The following is a 20,154-nucleotide window of genomic DNA, read 5'->3' on the forward strand; positions in this document are numbered from 1 at the left end:
AGACTGGCTCTTTCACCTCAGTGGTTAGATCCCTTTAGTAAGATAGAGGCCAAGTTCAAGTTATTAATAAGCCGAAAGCCATTTCAACATCTCCTCCCTAAAACACAAAAGTTGAGCTGCTTAATGATAGCAACGCTGTCAGCACTTCCAACTGCACTGGTCCTGCTTCACATGCAATCCCCAAGGTGCTCGCTGGCCCAGAAATGAGAGCAAAACCTACTGCAATTCTCCCACCTTGGGAGCCTAGGCATGTACGAGACATGACTGTGAATCACCTCGGGCAGAAAAGGTCCCGAACCTGGAGTCCTCGCTCTTTGGGCATGCTCTAACCACGAAGCTGTTACTCAGGAGTAGGAGGGGTAGCTCTGTTTTGTTTTGTGCAAAGCCCATCTGATAGGTCTTCAATAAACACGCTCCAAGAACAGCGTGTTCCCCGAGCGCCGAGAGGAGACAGAGGAAATGGTTTTATCTGTGGATGCAGAGCGAGCCTGAGCAGAGGCAAGAAATCATCGCCCACTTCCAGAACCGAAACATTTCTATGCACGGCTGAACATCTGATGAGGTTCTGCTGCCTAGGAGCTCACCGATTTCACCTGCAGGGCTAAAAGGACCTTGAGTTTTGAAGAGCTGAGTTAAGGCATAAACACAAGCTTTCTGGAACTCGGCTACAGGCTGCAGAATTGTCTTACAGTGACTTAGTAAACACCAGGACCTTTGTCTTGTTGAATAATGATCAGGACAGAGGAATCCCCTTGGTGCTGATCACAATTGCCACAACTCTTAAGATACCCCATTCCATTTTTCAGAAAAAATCATACTTATAAAAGCATCAAGTTAGAAAAAACAAAGCACTCTGGTATAGCTCATAGCATCAGAAATAAGCCTACCCAGATGATTCCAACTTCACTTTCTGTTGTAGGGAAAAATATTCAATTTTTGTAGGTGTCATGCTTCCTACAGTACAAACTGTTGAAGAACCTCACCTCTTTCAGTTATTGTGAGCTAGGCATTGCAAACAAAGCAGAGACAAAGCAATCAATGAAAATACTGAAGAGTGAGCTCTGTCATAATCATCATCTAAACATACTTTGTCACATACATGATCTAAGCATACACACAAGTGTCTGAATTACTGCTCAAGGAAGCAATCCAATGCCCAGAGCTGCAAGAAGTAGTACAGTATTGAAGATGACAACTCCTCAAAGATATATCTGCATAACTTCCTTTTTCACTTGCACACATATAATAAAGGAGCAGAAACAATTTTAGAATTGTTTTCACCTAAGCTCCCCACTTCTTTAACTAGAAGTAATCTACATTCTGATGCATTAGAGACCAGTAGTAGAACCCAGGGGACACATGGTCTGCTGGGTCTTGACCATAGCCAAGGCTGAACTACACAGAACACCCCTCAGCTGGAGAAGTCATTGCCATCATGTCACCTGGCAGCAGGGAAGCTAAAATGCAGCACAGCAGCCAGGATATTCCACCCTGCAGGGTCCTTTTGAGCACATCTGAGCAAGACCTTTGCGATGGAGCACTCAGAGCACAAGGACTCTGTTTCTTTCTAGCGAGTGTAGACTGCCAATGACAAAAGAAACCCTCTCTTCCACTATCTTTCTTTGCCATAGTGGAAGATTAACAGTATTTAAATAGAATTTTCCAAAACTCACCCTGGACAATGCAGAAGTAGTTTTGATTTGCTTGTAATAGGAAAAAAAAAAAAAAAAAAAAAGTAGAATAGCAAGCAGTAACACTAACATGCATACTATGATTTTACAGATAATATAGTTCAGCAAATAATGTTATTCTAGTAGCAACTTAAACACATTCACCAGTTTTATTTAACATGAGCTATAAGAATACAAAATGTTAAATAATGCCCCACCTCCCCCAAACTATAATCTACTGTTTTGTGGCTTCCTAAATCAGAAATTTTGTTAGCCGCCATTACCTTAATTTAAAATTTTTATTGCTAAGCTCATAATTTAAGTTAGAAGTCTAGATATTCACAAAAATTTTATTTCAGTCTCTTGCTAGATTGTTCAGAAAAAAAGAAAACAGACCGATAGCAATGTTTCTCCTAGTACCTACACTAATATATTCTGATTAGATTAGGAAAAGTCTACTCAGTGTCCAGCAATGTAACACTCCATCATAGATTCTCAGAAGACAGATTTCCCTCAAAAAGGGAATGGATTAGCTTTCTGACCCCAATTGTTTCAACTATTGAAATGTCACTGTAGCTGGGATGATAGATTTTTTTTTTTTTTGGTAGTGGTGTGGAATATTTTTGTTCTGCTCTGCTTTAAAGACAGGTAAAAGCATTTCTCCCGTGATGAAAAGAGGTAAATTCTTGCTGTGTGACTTCTTTAGTTTTGTTTTTTTGCATCAAAGACATTGATGCAAAGTCTTGATTAACAAAGGAGATAAAATCTGGAAAGTTTCAGTTGCAGATAAATTATTTTTAATACTGAGAAACTGCAAAATCAGGAATTAAAATACAAACAGGTATACAACTGATACAGTGGTGAGTGTTTGTAGCTGTAAAATATGAAGTGCTACAGCTATATTTCATCTACTATCACAAATTTCTTTTTCATGCATTCTCTTTTCTTTCCTCACAAAGGTATCGCTCATCATTGCTTTCATATCTAGGTAGAAAAAGTCAGCTACAATTACATCATTCTTAACAAAAACTTGCATTAAGATATCATCGCTGCCACCACCACAAAAAAAAAAAACACAACTAAAAATAGAAAAGCAAGTGCCCCATCTCAAGAAGCTTTCAGTAGAAACTATTCTGTAACCAGAAATAGCACAAGAAAATAAGTTAACGACAGAAGTTTCATTTTTCAAGAGCTTGAGAATAATAACATCACCGAATTGAAGTCTATTGCAAACAAATGAAAAACTGGAAATAAAACAAAAGACATGAAGTCTCCCCCAAGTGTTCCTTCAAATTCATTACATCTTTCTGCAGCAAGCACATCAGCTTAAATTCATGTAGGTGATCTACAAGTTAAAACACAATCTGTGTAAGAAACAAAAAGATATGGACACCATCCAAAGCAAATGGTTTGCTCCAGTACAGATAGGAATCTAAGAAACTGCTACTGCTGTCTCCAAGCAGCGTGGCAGAGCTGAACAGCAGCAGGCTGCCAGCTCAAGGCAGCTAGCTACCTGCTAGGAAACCCTTTCTATGTGGTATTCTCATGTGAAGCACACAAGTCAACAAGAGTTTACTTAAGCTAACTTAAATGTAAGCATTGGCATGGATTTATCTATTTACTGCTATGGTAACTGGCACACCTGGGAGCTCACAATCAGCAAGCCAATTTGGTCCTGCAAACACTGCAGCTGCATTCACATGACATTACATTTAACCTCCTAAACCCTGCTAGGAGTTATGATACCAGGGTAATACAGATCCTGTGCTTCCAGGCTCATCACAGCACAAAAACTCCTTCCTACATCTCTTTGCTCACAGTGCAACATCTTGAATTAAGAGACAACCGTGACCAGCTAGCTCGGCATAGTGATCACAAACTTAGTGGTCACAAAAGGTCCAGGAAACTTGAAACCTGTAAGAGGAAACGCACCAGCGTTCATAATGTAAGGAAGCAGTAACAGTGTTTTGAAATGGAGTCCTGCAGCAGAGTATCAAGATGCTTTTGGACAAGCCTGCCAGCACACAGCCTTAATCCTGTAAACACATGTATGCCTCACTTTACCACACATGGGCAGTCTTGTTAACTCAGGGCTGCTCCCAATAACATTCTCCTGAAAAGAAAAAAAAAATCACAACTGCTTAATGTCAAAAAAATTTTGTTATACACAACATTGTTAATGAAGTACCTGCTGGTTTATTTTCCATGCCTAATTCTTTGATCAGATGGTAATAATGTAACTACCCTCAGCAAACAGCTCCCATTGCAAATGTGACAGTAGGTGGCCAAAGTACTAATGCTAAGACAACAAACACCCCAGCTCAAAATGAAAATCCTCAGGAAAACAAAACAAAAAACATGAAGAGCCATGCACAACAGTCCTCTAATTAAATGAATATGTTTGTTTAATATCATAACAAGGAACATCATCTGAATAAAAAAGGAAAAATGCTTTGCCTTTTGGGACAAGAAAATTCTGACCTGCTGCTGTAGCACAACAAAAATGCATATATAAATATACATATATATATATATTTAAAGGATCCCAGTAGCTTTAAAAAGTCGTATAAATTTATCCTGGTTTTCTGAAGTTAAAATATTTAGAAGTGTTCTAGAAAAGAAGCAGTATTTGCATACTGAACATTGTGATTGACAAAAGAATTTTAGCATGTGTCAGTCTTAACTAAAATCACTGTTCAGCTCACCTCATTAATCTAAAAACTGTATTACAACTACATGGTCGAGCAAAATCCACCATCGCACTTCAGAAGGCCTTAGAAACTTCTTTGCTACTTAGGCTTTAATATCAAGCACTTCTGCACTGAGGGAAATTAATTTTGCACCAGTTGAACAGCAGGTATTCTCTTCTAACCCAAGGAAGTTTTAAGGCCTCGGATACTTATTTCACCATCTGACATCCTGTCAACAAACAAGACCTTGCAAACTGAGTTCGGAGTCTGAAATGAGGAAGACCTGGTTTTAAATTCCAGCTCAGTCCAGATGCTACTCATGCTTGAATGGGATGCTCATTCATCCAAGGCCAATGCTCTAAAAAGATATTTACTGTTTAGGAGAAAAACATGCAACTCCTACTGCTTGAGGAGATCGACTCCATGTATTCAACTGCCTTCTGAGGTCACTGATCTGAGACATGCAAAGAAGACAGCAAAGGTCACTCGAGCAGACGACCACTGTGGCACCTGCTCCACCTGGTCCAAGGCATCTCGCTGCCAACTTCTGCATGTGAAGAGGAAATAAGAGATGAAAAGTATTATTACTGCAAAATCTCCACATGCACACCAGGCTTGATTACAGAGGACAGAGCCAAACGGGTTATAATAGCAAAGAATGACCTGGGACAAGTCTGCCACAAAGCTATATCTTTAGCACGAGGTAGTAGACTTCCACTGAAACAACTTGCTTTGATCCTCCCCTGCCTGAATAAAGGCGGACACAGAGCGCAAAGGCAGCTCCCTACTGCCAACTGAAACAGGCCATTATAAACTAGGGTTAAATGGGGCTGGCACTGAGAAGTCATCTGTCAGTGCTGCTTTGGTGGATTTGCTGCATTACCCTGGTTTATCAAGAAAAGGTAAGTACTGATGCACCTAGCGTAACCAGCTCTGAATAAAAAGAATTCCAAACAATCCCCAGACAGCACACCACTTAAGCCTCAAATCCAGATGTTACAAGGATTTGGGGATATATCTACATTTCACCCATTAACTTCAGAAAAATCTCAGATTGCCTATGGACAATTTACAAGAAGCACCCCAAAATTTTGATGAAATTGGACTGAGATGAGCAGTCTGAACAAATGTGAAAAAGTTCTAAGCATTACTTCGGGGGTATAGACACTAAACCGGACCATTCAAAGGACCATTCTGTCCAGATTTTTCCTCCATGTCATATGAAATTAGAAGTTAAAAGCCAAGAATCTTTCCTTCTTGGCTGAACATACTAACTGGAAAGAAGGACTTCCTGCCTTGCTTCATATACAAGTTATTTCTTAAGACACAAAACAACTCTACCTGTTCAGCACCCCCTACAAAATATCTGATACGCTACCTCGAGACATGTCATCTTGAAATCATCTTTAAACAGGCAGTTTATAAGTGTATATCTAGATACATAATAACATGATAAACTCCAGAAAATGTTAAATCATGGCAACTGCTAAATATTTAGTACTGTCAAGCAGTCCTAGTCCTAGACATAAATTTGCTCTTAGTATTGATTGGAAATTCAGAAAAATAAGAAGCTTGAGAAAAGCTTTTTCCTCTCCTCAGTCTCTCTCCTACTTGGAAACCAATGCAAATCTAGATTACAACTAAAATTTAAATAAATGGAAAACCCAAACAAGCAGTTTAATCTGAGTGGAATGTACTGCTGGCAAACTGGCTTCGTTTTAAAGCTGGAAGTTTTGTTGCACCAAAACACCAGAAACAGTGGAGGCTCAGCAACAAGCTGCAATGGAAACATCTTTCAGAACAGAGGTTCCTTTTCTCCTTCAAAGGGAGAGAGAAGGAAAAAAAAAAAAAAAAGCACAAAGGAAAGATTTTAGAGCTTTAAATAAGTTTTCGTTCTCAAGTTTGTTCCTCCTTTGAGCAAATATCATGTTATTTCATGTTTACTCTCTAGGAGTTAAGAAGTCTTCAACTAAAACACTTATTTCAGAAGGAAAACTTGAAAAACAATTCAACACCAAGCAAGAATATCCTAGAGAAGAAAATTGAACAAAGATGTTGTTATGCCTTAAGTCTCAAAACTTGGGCTCACAGAGCTGGGTGTTTAGGTTAAGAAAGGAATTGGCAGGAGAGAACTGCAAGTGAGAAAATCTTATTGCTGACTTCAGAAAGAATAGAAAAGTGAGAAAAAAAGTTATAACTTCTAATTTATTTTCATTTAAAAACCAACATGTTTTCAGAAGCACTGTGCGTTCTTTTAGCACAATGCCTGGATTGAAAGCAAGTGCTTGTAGATGCACAGAAGGAAGACTTATATCAGATTACATGACATAATTAGCAGTATGCATTGTAGCACTGCCTCTATTTTTAACATAATACCAGCCCAATGCATTTTCGGGTGATATGCAGGCACTGGTACACAACACTGGATACTTCCGACTCAAAGGGACTTGAAAGAAGAAGGTTGGTTTCTACACAAAGCTAGAATAATGAAAATGGTTAATTGCATACTAGGTTTAAAAAGAACTAACCCAGTTCACCTTCCCAAGCCAACTTCTGGCAATGATATAATCCAAGCTTTCCAGAAGAATACACAAAGAAAAAAAATAAAGTCAAAGTTATTGGAAACTTCAAGAAAGTGGTAAACAACAGAAAAACCACCACTTAACGTTTTGGATTTAATTCATGGATGTAGGTCCAAGTGAAGATTTCCATGTTTGACTTGATTTCTGGAGAGAGCTCTGAGCCTTGTCCTTTTTTTTTTTTTTTTTCATCCTTAAACTGTAAACAACTTACTGGAATACGTGTGACAGCAAATCATATTTTTGGAAATTTCAACACTCAGTATCCACAGGAAAATATACTCAAGCCTTCAAAACTATTTTCTGTCCCACAATGGTATATTCAGTACTTTTCCACATGTTTATTTGAAAAGGAGAAACACGGACCTGAAGAAGTCAGGAGTAAGAAGACAAAGCAGCAAGAATTTCTTCAAAGTCTCCTTGGTGGTAGTAACAGTGAGACAACAATTTTCTTTTAAATAATCTATTTTGGTCAAACTAGATGAAAATTTATTATTTTATATAACCTAGGAGCCCATACTTTTTTCTTTTCCTCTTTTTTTTTTTTTTAACTTAATGCTTCTATACTATGCTAACTTCCAAATCTTTCCAAATTCGTAGCGCTTTTCACTTTGAACATCTTGAAGATATTAAAAATTTCTCCATATATGAATAAAAAAGCATCCAAATGCAAGCCAATGTCTCAAAATTAAGACAGTTATTTATATATTAAATAGGGAAACTAAATTATAAGTATTTTAAAGAGAGGGTAGAAATAAGCTGGCTTTTTGGCAATTTAAAGCTGAGCAGAGCTTTTAGCAAAATCCATGCAGAGAGGCAAAGGATCGCTGCTACCCATGCTACATTACCTTCAGGATGTGAAAAATAATTTAAGACAGAAGCCTAAACTGACATTTAAACACACAAGTATGGAAAGGATCATCTCCAGTTAGGAGGTTAAAGGTACAGCCAACCTCTGCAACAGCCTCTAGTGAGAAAAGCAGAAGCAAAAAGAAGTCTAAAACAGTTAGTGTTCCACCTGCTAGATCAGAAGAACAGATGCTCTTACTTACAAAATGCATTCAAGCTCAAGTATTTCTGGCTCTGCAGATCTCTAGATATTACCTCTTATGAAAAAAAAAAATTAGGAAACAAAACTTTTTGTTTCCTTTTTATGTAAGCAACTGTAGGGAGTACATTTGTTGCTTACCTTAGCAGTAAATAGAGATGAGGAAATATCTGTGTTTAATTTCTTCACTTTAAAGTATTTCAATTCAGTCACAAAATAAAAAAACATCACCAAGCCAGTGTCAAGCGCCTGCTTCACCTCACACCTCTTTTCAAAACAACTCTAGTTCTGATGCCCTGAAAACCAGAATCACATAAACCCTTACAGCTGCAGATCAACTTATCCCAAACAATTGTAAGAAAAAGCTGAGTAAGCGAAGCCCATTACCAGGCAAGAAGAATGGAATACATTTAGCATGGAAAAGGATGGAAAGGCTCCAAACACAGGAACAGCATTCGAAGTGACCCAGATACCTCACTTTACATCACTTTGTGAACCTCCACTGTTTTCAAGCCACTCTTTATTCCGGCCAAAGACCTTCTCAGGGTGAGGCAATTTTGCAGTTGACAAACTCAACAACAGAAAATTTCCTGAAGTCTCATTCAACACAAAGACCGAAGCCTTCAGAAAGCAGGCAAGTAGGCTGAAGGAAGGAGGGATGAGAAAAGGCCAGCTAAGGACTATTAACAATTGAAGTTTAAATATAAAATATAAATGTATATTTATGTATATCCACACCCCAGCTCGGAACATTCCCTGACATTTCAAGATTAGGTCTCCTCCCTTAACTTCTCCACACAGCCTCGCTAGGCATACGTGATACAGGCCCAGCAGCAGCACAGCGTGTTTACAATAAATAGGGCAGAGATACTGCTTGTTCTTTTGGTAGGCTAGCAGAAGCTGTAAATAAGCCTTATCATTTAAATGCATCATCATATTAATACTTCAGTAAGAGCAAGAGTATCTGGACGGCAAAAAAAAAGCCAAGAGACAAAATGTTTTCTAAATTAGCAGTCTGGCAGAGTAACTCGTGGCTTTTGAAGGGAGCACCCTACAATAGATAATTAAACCCATTCCACCTCATGGCTGGAAGAAACAGAACATACTTTTACACTGAAGTGAATTCACACACAAAAAAAGAAAGATATGTTTTCAGTTACTTTACATAAGAGTACTACGGGAAACAAAAAACAATATGGGCATTTGCATTATGCAAGGAAACGAGTCAGCTTCCAGATGGGGCCGATCCACCACCACCAGTGAGGAAACTAAATTCATGGGCTTGAACAACCCATAATTTTTCGGTGAGGTACCTTTCTGCAGTGACAGACCAGCAGCAGGCATCACGGGGAAACACCACTATCATGCAGTTGGACACAGTCAAATAACTTAGGCAGAAACCCCATCACCTGGTGGATGTGCCTAGCACTTTTCAGCTCCAGATTTTCACATTGACTAAGGAGTTATTGCAGGAAGGCTGTGAAGATTGGCAAGGAAGTTCTAAAGTCATTTATCAAAGACTACATCAAAAGCAGATGAAAGATCTGGGAAGTTACCCAAAGTCTCCTGAATTGCACCCTAATATGAGAGCCATCGGGATAAGCCATTTGAGAACAAGGAGCATATTTGAGTTTCCCTCTCATTACTCTAACAATTAAGTGCCACAGAGATCAACCATGAACGTTCATTCTCTAGAGCAGCAGACCTAAAAACAAAAACCAAACCACTGACAATGTACTTGCAGTCCTCCCAAGTCAACCATTGCTTTTAAACAAGAGGCAGAGGCTCTTCATGTTCTGGTGCCACCCATCTGGTAAGTGTGGTCCTGGAGATCAAAGGGAAAGCGCTCAGAGGCCCCCCCAGCATTCACAATCACAAAACACAGAGGCTGGAAGTAAAAGCCAGCCAGTTGGCAACGCTCACCCTTTCCCAGGGAGATAACAAACATATCACTCCTGACTGATGCTTAAGAGCAGTTTAGACAAAGAGTTCTAGTGATGAACATGACTCATTCTTCCTCAACAGGCTATGCCATTGCTTTACTTCCCCAATCCTTGATTTTTTCCTCCAAATGTCCAACTCAAGTTTTGCTAAACTTCAGATCAACTGCTCATTCATTCCAGTTCATGTTTTATTCTTCACAGGAGTCTTTTCATCCTTTCCATCCCCCATTGATCTGGGAACATATTATGTTAGCCTTCCTGTTAGCTGACCATACCACCAACTTCTTCAACCTTTCTTCACAAAAATAAATAATAAAAGTCAGATCGCAAAGATACGTTGCAGGTTGCCATCCAACATCACTGCAACTTTAAATTCTGTCCTTCTTCTCCAGTATTTTGACCCTCCCTGCCAGCTTGTACTCTCCAGTTCATCACATGCACATCTTCATTAATCAAGGTGGCGCTGGCCAGAACCTGCACAACCCGCACCGAGCACTGGCTGTCCTGACCTCACTCACCTTCTGAGGCAAGTTTTCCAGCTAGCTTTACTCCCTGCATGGTACTTTCTTGCTCGTAATTACCTAGCTTGTTAATGAGAATACTGTGTGAATGTCAAGGACTTCAATCTATCAGTCTCTCTGCACTGTAAGACCTGTTACTCCATCACAGAAGTGGAAGAAATACTAGACTTAAAATCATTTATCCTTGGTAAGTCTGTTTTAGCTGCTGCTCAACCTTTTTTCTAGGCACTCAAAATGTGTTTTTATCACCATTCCAGTATTTTTTTTCTTTCAGCTTAACTAAAACCCACCAGTTCATTCTTCTTCCCACCCCACTTGTGTCATACTGAAGAGGTATGCACTATTATTATTTTTCAGTCTACTACATCTCTCCACTAGCACATCTGAGATTACTTCAGCTAGGTTTTTTAAGCACCTTGGAATGAATTTCATCATGCCCTACCAGATTGAAAAATCTCTTGCTTATCTAAGTAATCTGCAGTTTCCCCCCCTAATCCAGGCCAAGCACTATTTACCATTTTGTCATGACTTAACTACACTTGCTGGATTAACTATTTCAGAGAATGTTTCAATCACCTCAGCACCATCTCTTAATCCACTAATCTTTGGATCTTTTCTTCCTTACTTATTTCCAATATGCACCTTATTATGTACAAGCAGAACTGCGACAACCAAACACATCCTACCGCCCTTCACATGCATCTTCAGCAACCCACATTTCCCATTTTCTGTATTTTGCAAGTTTCACATCAATGAAGAGGTCAACAGAGAGCAAAGTTCTTTCATTGCTACTTTTTCCCTTCAAGAGAAGTGTTTAATACTATCAAGTTGCTTCTCAAGTACTCCGAGACCAGTTTCTTTCTTCCTTAGATATACCTCCAGTCACACTTCACATGCCAAATTCTGAGTATTTTAACACCTGTGGGTTTTATCCTGCTGTTTTGTCATCTTCCATGCTCTGTGGGCTAATACCTTGTGGTCATTCATGCAGAACCTCGTTTCCATCTATGAATTCTCAGTCCACTCCCTTGTTAATCTAAAAAACTACTTTCATGAATTTACATACCTCAGCAGAGTAGTACGGTCTTTCCCAGAAGACACTGGATGGTTTTAAGAGAATTTAACTAGCAAAACTCATACATTGGATGACTCTTCTCCAGCTCCTGACATACACCTTATACAAATTCCAGTTACGTACATCTCATTAACGTGACAGAGGCTGAGCAGAACAGTTTTAACAATCATGCATTAAGACCTTCCATTGCTGGCCAGTCCCCACCTATTTGTGTTGGCACGCAGACACCTAGGATACCGGGTGGAAGGACCCACTGTTCTGCAAGGTCATGAGCATTATGACATAAATACGTGCACAATAATGTATTTACAGGAAGTCATCAAAAAGCTCTAATATAGTTGGGGTTTTATCTGATAACTGATTTTTTTTTGAGATATTTGAAAATGTGAAAACATACAAAGTTGATCTTGTCACTGTTAAAACACTGCAAATGAAATAGCTTTAAAATGTTTAAAGTTTGGTGATAAAGCTGATGATAAAGTGACTTTATCAGCTTGATATCATTAACAAAAGCAAGGAAGTCTAAATTAGAAAAAAGGGGGTCAGTGTGCTGATACTTTCTTTGTAATAATTCTTGCAAAAATAACTTGTCTAATCAGAATGAGAAATCAAATATACTCTCATAGGCTAAAAACCCGTTATTCTATATATGTAGATAGTTAGCACCTACACTAAAAAACTCATGGTCCTGCACACAAGTCAGAGAAATAGGAATTAATTTTAAGCAACAGTTTTTACACGTTTTTATACAGATAATACTATTTATTATTCAGAAACAAAAAAAAAAAAAAAAGAAAGTTGCACACTTAGGATTCCACTATATTTCCGAGCGATTTTTCTCCAGGAAAAAATAGAAGTCCATAACAAAGACAGACTCTGAGGATGCCAAGCTAGGATCCTAAAAAGGAGCCATGCTGACATAAACTGCTGCCAAGCCTGCAGCTTATGCTAGCCACGTAATATATTCTACCAGCCTGCTCCAGACAGAAATCCACAAAAACACTAGCAGCATAGCTGCTTGCACCTAAATAGTTGTTGGTTACCCCACCAGGCAAGAAGGCACCAGCTGCTGATAGAACCAGGCAACACGGAAAATCCAGGTCTTTGGTTTTCTCACTGACCTATCCTGAATGCAGAGCAGAATGATGAAGAAAGCACATTTTCCAAATCATTTCATGCAAAAAATTCAGCCTATGTTGACTACTAGCCTGAGACTGACCATCCTACATGAGGAAGGACAGCAGCACTGCCTGTTCCCAAAAGAAAAACCTTTGGGTTCAGAGCTGCCTCCCCCTGCCCTGGGCTCTATGCCCTTAGCTTGGTAGGGAATAAGTTTTAGACAGCATATCAATGTGGGCTTAAAGCCTTATCCCAGCACAGGGAGATAGCATTATACAAGTGAATCCTGTAACAAGGATACTATCCTCAGCAGGATTTTGCATTTATAACGTTCCTAAGCCATTTAACTTTAGAAACACTGCTAAAAGTTCTATGGGGTAACTACATTTAATAGTTTGCTTTATCTGCCATCTTCACTGCAGAGATTTGAATAAGATTCCTCTTGGCCATCAACCAAAAACCATTTCATGCCTGACAATAGTCCGCAGCATCCAAAGTAGAATACTTGGATGGGATTATTTCTTCCACAAATGCTTATCCAAAGATTACAACAAACACTTTTATTTCCGAGTACGAGAGCCAAGACTTGCCACTCTATAATCATAAAATATTTCTCTTTTAGATCTATTCCTAAGAAGAAAATGAACTTAAGCAGAAAAGTTACAACAGCAGCTTTCAAAGATTTTTTTCAAGTCATGTTGGATTTGATTTTATTTCCTTAACTCGCTGTAAACCCTTTGCTGCAGCTTGTGTAAATGCAATGGTTTTCATATCCATGTACCTCTTTCACAACCATGGGATTTGAACTTGGGCTTGCTGCGTGGAGAAGCAGCTGCCCGTTTTCTGTTGGAACTATCCAAGCTATTAGAAAAGCTATGAATAAAGTTCCTAAACAAGACTAACAGTTTAACGTGCCAGTAATTTCATGTATGTAAAACTAAAAGAGACTTGGGAGATCAGGTGCCTGACCCCCTCCAAGATTCAGGTCAGAGATTACCACATATTTAGCCTTTGAATGGGCTCTGACAAGTGGTGCCTGCTAAAAGTCAGTCTTTCTCTGGCAGTCTGCTCCAGTGACTGACCACTCTCACTGTAACGGGCCACCTTTCTTCTCAGCTGTATCTTTTAACTGGCAAGGTACTGAGGCAAAGGTGCCAGATTAAGTTTTCAACTTCACACTCAAGGTTTTATTGGTTTTGTTGTTGTTTGTTTAAGAGAAACAGTATGATCCTCAAACCTTTCACATATATACAACATGTATATGCTTACAGCTTTTACTGGTAAAATCTGCCTCAAGAAACATGCCCCATACAGCTCACACTGTATAAATTAAATTATAGCATATTTATTCATCACATTGCATGCTACTGACAAGTCCTACAAAATAAGCCTCTGTCGGCTTCAATAATCCAAACCAAGAATTTCTTTGAACCAGTTCAAAGTAGAACAGAGCTACAAGTTCCTTCAAAGCCTATATATATATATACACACACACATACACAGGGATGTTTTTCTTCCTTTGATTCCCCCATATGAAGACTGTTAACGTTCAGGGGGAAAAAGCACAATAGTGGGAATCGGGGAGGTAACGCTGAGTACAGCTCTATGCGTGTGCTTGTGAGTAAAAGAAATCCCTTTATTTCCTTTTCCTACCCTGCAGAAAGCAGTATTTTTAGCAGTGCCCTTTGATGCGAGCGGCACTTCGGGACCTTCGCAAAAACTGCAGGTGAGGGAGCAAATCGCGACGCCAGCGCCTATAATTAGACTGTGAACCGGGGGAAGAGTACAAAGTAACATTTATTTTTGTTAGCATAGCAGGTCTGTAAAGCTAATCCTGCGCGGGCTGGATTCTCGCCTGCTCCTGAGAGCTGGGAAAGAAAAGAGAAGTTGGGAGATGTTACGTACCGCTGGATGCGTAGACCCAAACCTTTATTGCTTTTGTACCGGGGGTACCCCAGCCCTGTTAGCACAGGCACCCGAGCTGTCAGAGGATCAGGATACCCCGAGCTGGAAGGGACCCCCAGGGCTCACCGAACCCAGCTCCAGCCCCCGCAGCCTCGCAGCCGGCCCCTCTCCCCTCACCCCCGCGGGCTCACCTGCACGCCGCTCAGGATGGCCTCGCTCTTCTCCCTCACGTCGCGGAAGGGGCAGCGCTTGGCCAGCAGCAGCAGCCGGGCCAGCACCCGGGGAGCGGCGGCCGCCCCTCCGCGCCGGAGCACGGCTTGCCCGAGGTGCTCCAAGGCGGCGGCGCGGGCGGCGGCGTCGCGGCTGCAGAGCCCGTCCCAGCGCACGTCGCCCTCCCGCTCCTCCATCGAGCTCCCCCCCCGCCGCCGCCTCAGCAGCCCCGCGCCGGCCGCCCCATGGCGGAGCCGCGGCAGCCGAGCCGCCCCCGAGGAGAGGGAGAAGGAGCCCGCGGGGCGCTGCCCGCAGCGCATCGGCGGGGGAGCGGCGCCGCCAACGGCCGCCCAACGGCCGCCCAACGGCCGCTCAACGGCAGCCGGCGGCGGGGGGCTTCGCCTCCAGCCGGCCACCACCCCGCGGCGCCGGCGGCTCCGCCCCGCCCCCCGGGCGCGGAGGGGAGGGGACGCCCCGCCCCCAAGGGGTGATGGGCGCGCCCGACAGCCAATCGGCTCGCAGCGCTCATCGAAGGCGGGCCAATCGGGGAGGGGCGAGGTGGGTATAAGGAGGGGTGTCGGGGGGCGTAGTTCGCCCAGAGGGAGGCGCTGTGCACGTGGTGGGAGGAGGAACTACGCGTCCCAGGAGGCAATGCGAGGTGGGGAGGGAGGGGGCTGGCGGTGCTCGGTGCCGCTCCGCCTCAGCCCCGTTTACCGGTGGGGCGGGTCGGGAGGGTAAAAGTCGCTGTTATTTCTGTCAAGTCGCTGTTATTTCTCTACTAGGGCTCTTCGGGGGCCCTTTTCTTTTCCCCCAAGTCCAACATTTCAAAACTTTTCAGTCTCCGAACAGATATTTCAAAAATAAAAGCAAAAAGCTGGGCGACGGTTGGGAAGAAAATAAAGTTCAGAAGCTTGTGTTGGCAAAAATAAAGTAATAAGTAAAAAATAAGTAATAATAATGATAAAACACTGGGCTTTGGGCAACCAGAAAGGTTTATCAAGTAGGTACCTTCAGCCTTTGGTGTAGCCTAAGTAAATGCAGCAGCAGGGAAGGCAAACAGCCTATGCCCAAGTACAGCAGCCTTCTTAAAACTAAAAATAAAACAGGAATAGTAATAAAAAACCCTCCCTGTGATATTAAAATCAAGCTGCAGGTCCCCAATGTTTTGATGCAGGTGAGGTGCAGGCTGCTGCCCCATGGGCTGCCTTGCCATTGCCCTGGCTGCAGGGACTCCTTCTTCCCTTTCTGCAGGAAACAAGGCTTTTCTTCTTTTTTTTTTTTTTTGTAATAGAGTTAATTTTCAGCCCAGTCAGCTCCCCAAGCCGATTTGCCTCCTGGCATGGCTCCTGGTGCTGTCAGGAGCAGGAAGTGTGCAGGCAGGGGCAGAGCCACCCAGGTGCAGCTGCCACCTTGAAGCCACCATGGCTTGGGGCATGCTGAAGGGCTAAAGAGCACTTGCAGGTAAATCAGAAACAAGACATTGGCCATATGTGGCCTGGCATAGGTATTTTGCATTTCTGGCATGCATGTTTCCTGCTCTGACATTCAAAACTCAGACCTGAAGTTAAATACAGACCAAGCAATATCACAGAAATACGTAGGAACTCCAACTCCAGGTGCAGAGGTGGGACCAGCTCACAAAAACTAGCCATCAACAGCTCCTTTATTTGCAAACAATCTGCTTTCTCCATCAGGCATTCCTTTCGTTTTCCTGGCACAGTTTCTCCAAAGCTTGCAAAACAAACATCATCCCATCATTACCTGTAGCTTTCAAGGCAGACCGCTCTATTTTTCCCCATTCCTCCTCTAAAAACCTTTCTGCAGCGAGGCTGAGTTACCATTGTTTGGTGGCGTGAACAGGCCTGGGCTGCTTCACGCAGCTGCTTCCTCTAGGCCTTTGGCACCCTTGTGAACAATATATCTACCAAAATCATCACCACCTGCAATAAATGCGAGACTTTACTTCTCTAAGCACTTGAGGCCTCCACCCATCATAACTGATGGGTTCAAAGAAAATAATGCTGCCAGGGCCTTTTATGTTTTTTTTTTTTTTTTTTTTTTTTAATGTTAGCTACCATTCAGCTTCCTGTCCCGTTCTGTTGTCACTCATTACAGTCTCCTAGTTTTCCTGTGAGTAGGCAAGTCACGAATGCTTGCTTTATTTCTATCTAAATCTTGATCTTCAGGGGTTGGATGTACCTTGTTTTTCCCATGGTAAGTTTGTACTCGCTGGGTGTCTCTGACAATACCTACATACATCAGGGATCAATAAGGTGAAATCAAATCAAACCTGACGCCTTGATGTTAGACTTCAGTACGGCTTATATTCCCACACTGAATGCTAAGATTGATTGAGAGTCATAGCACTGCCTTTTATCTTTTAGAAGTTGTTTTTTCCACTGGCTGCGAATGAACTCTGGCTACAGGAAACAGATTGTGAAACTGGCTCCAAGGCCTAAACTTCAGATTTCAGCTCTTTGTTTGATAGATTTTAATGTAGCGCTTTGGTAATGGAGATGAAGGTGGCTTTATTTTTTCCAGACCAAATCTCTGCAGTTTTCCGATACTGGGTCAAGCTCCTGTGTGTACTGCAAGACACTGTGGAAATCAAGGTCAAAGGCTACTAGCAGAATTAATCAGAGCCTGAAGTTAGGGGAATGTGTTTGTTTGATTTGTGTGTTCGCTGGCTGGAGTTAATATGCTTGTTTTTGATCCCTAAAGAATGGATAAGAGAGAGGCAGAATTATGAAGGAAACAATCTGGCAACCCATCCAGAATTACAGCATTTGAGTTTTTAGAATGATAAGCTGAAGTAAAACAAATCTGTGGCTGTTTTAAACCTCAGTGTTTCCTTCCTTGATTATTTATCAACTTCCTTCTCTTTTAACTGCATAAGGACCTCTATAACAGTATGCAAATCATACCCAAATGCAGAATTATTTTTCTGAAAATATAAAGTAGTTGTATTCATGTCCTCTAAGTTATAAACAAGACCTAAATTATATTTTATTTACTTTCAAAAGGTCTTTTCCAGCTTCTGTATGCTCACAAAAGAGCACTTTACTGTAGAGTTTCTTTAATATGTTACTGGGAACTGTCATTAACACAGTAAAACTCATGCAACTTAGAAGGAACTGCTTTTTGAATTAGATTCCTTCAAATGCTGTCATTTATGCCCCTTTTTTTGTTTGTTTGTTTGTTTGTTTGTTGAGGCTGATTTAATTCAAGCTAGCATATACCTAGCCTGGGATCTCTTTCTTCTAAAAGTTCACCTTCGCCTTTTTTGAAGCACGGGTTGCTTTGAGAAGAGCTTGGCTACGATGAACCAGAAGCACAGACCTCTTAATGTCATGCAGTGCTTGCCAGCTTTCTGGCTGTGCTCCAGTTGAATGTATAAATGCAGCCTCAAAGGCTTAAGAGCGAGACCCCAGGAGAGAGCATGTGTAAACGAAAACTTCTGATCCAAAACATGCCACTGAGCTGCCACCTGAACTGGTAGTCTGTTTCTGGATAGAAAGGTCCAGGTTTGCCCCAAGCATCTTGGGCATCTTGGTACCTGTCTCCTGTTTGTGCCCACTTGTGGTCTAGGCAGTAAGTTGAACAGCTTTGAGAGAGGTCCAGCTGAGAAGTTCTCTGAGCCCAGCAGAATCACCCCAGTAAGGTCAGTTTTTTCTGTCAATAGCCACTGCAGGCTTTGGTGCCCATCTGCATTTGGTGGAGAGCTCACCTTCAGTGTGACAAGCCAGTCATGAGAAGCAGCTTTCAGCTCAAAGGGGTTTCTGTCGACACCTGGTATCTGCCAGGAGAGTGTCCTAGGTGCTCGAAGGACTGCAAGTGGAAGGGAAATGTTCATCCACTCATTACTTGAAATTGTCAGAGAAGAAGGCAAACATGTGGTTTGACATCAAAACTGTTGTGAAAGAGAAGGAAAGAGACACAAAGGTGGAGTATGGTTTTGTAGCCATAGGCGCTTCCTAGGAAAAGGGACTCCGGGGTTCTGGAGGCTATTCCCAAGCTAGTGCTGCTTTATTTATTTATTTATTTATTTTTATCCAGGGACTATTTACTATAGAAATAGTAAGATGCATAAATAAAGCCCAGGACTCTCTTCAAGTGGTTAACTACATATCAGAGACTCATCCTTGTTTTACTTTGTCTTCTGCCTCGGCTGCCATCTCCCTGTCCTGTACTCTTATAGGCCCTGTCTGCACAGGGTCATAACTTCAAACGAAAAGGTGGTGACTCCCTGCTTCCTTCCTACTCGTCCTCCTCCCAGCACCAGCATGGTGGTCAGGGATGCGGTATGAATGCTTCCCAGGAAAGCCATTAAACTCCTGCTTCCTGGCCAGTGCTCTAACCACTGGGTAACAGCGTAGAGAAGATGGACACTATTTCCTCAAGCTATGCTTTAAAAGAAAATGAATGCTGCTTATTGGGAATTTTTTGTTTGCTGACAGCCAAATAGGGCTTTCAAACACCTTTGGCAGGCTGTGTATTAGCACAGGCTTCAGTATTTTCCAGTAATAACACAAAGAAAAATGCTGTGACAGCAGGCATGAAATGAAATCACAGAGCGGAGAAGCTACAGGGACTCTTTATTCATTGTTTTAAAGAGCAGATTCTGGCACTCACCACTAGAAGAGGACTCCAAATTCTGAGTCCTAAGAGGACAAAGGTGCCAAGCACCAGGGTGGGACTTCACATACATCCATGTTCATAGCATTTCCCTGCATCAGCTCTTGTTAGCTCCCTACTAAGCATGCTGCTTGTTTTGGCCATATACCTACACTTCTTTTATACACGGGGAATGTAAGCCAATCATTACCAAACTCTGGATCCAGCCCTGAGGCTGATCCTGGCACATCAATCCGATATCAGTCCCACCCCTCTGTGATTTACTAAGGTCACAGAGAACACCAGGAATTTCAGTCAAGTCCCTCGAGATCCACAATTGTGTTCGAAGTTGCCTGGCAGTCAGAAACTGTGCATCAGGGGAGAAAAGTCTCTTAATTATATTATAATCAGTTGAAATCAGTTTTATGTATGTGACATCATGCAGAATTTCATAGCATCTTACTCAGATTTTTCCTGCACCTCTGAAGTCATGCAAGTTGAAATATACAGATTATATGAAGCAAGTATTCTTCTGCATGGTTTTGAATGTTGTAAGTTTTCCCAGACAACATAGTGATACACCATTTTTTTTGCATTTCTGAGTACACATTATGCCATACTATATGCATATTCTGGCATTAATAGTTAGAATATTGTACGTGCTCAGGATGCACGATGTGGATGTACTGGACTTGCTGTGAATATTTTAAGTCATACAAGCGGATGCTATCCATTAACATTGTTCTTCAGCACGAGAGATCTCCAAAAGAAGATTGAGGA

At 41.6% G+C, this 20,154-nt stretch overlaps 1 protein-coding gene across 2 annotated transcripts in view; it reads right to left on the reverse strand.

The window, feature by feature from the left end:
* Positions 1 to 15,168, reverse strand: part of SESN1 (sestrin 1) — a 70,762-nt gene extending 55,594 nt beyond the window's left edge. The window contains exon 1 of one of the 2 annotated variants that reach the window (XM_084283429.1): positions 14,742 to 15,168. In XM_084283429.1, the coding sequence (XP_084139555.1) occupies positions 14,742 to 15,080 (339 nt within the window). In that variant the 5' untranslated portion in view covers positions 15,081 to 15,168. The remainder of the gene's footprint in view (positions 1 to 14,741) is intronic. The other variant, XM_084283430.1, reaches the window with a different exon arrangement.
* Between the last annotated feature and the right edge of the window lie 4,986 nt (positions 15,169 to 20,154).

Source organism: Netta rufina (genome assembly GCF_964035555.1).
Source record: "Netta rufina genome assembly, chromosome: 3".
NCBI classification, from domain to species: domain Eukaryota; kingdom Metazoa; phylum Chordata; class Aves; order Anseriformes; family Anatidae; genus Netta; species Netta rufina.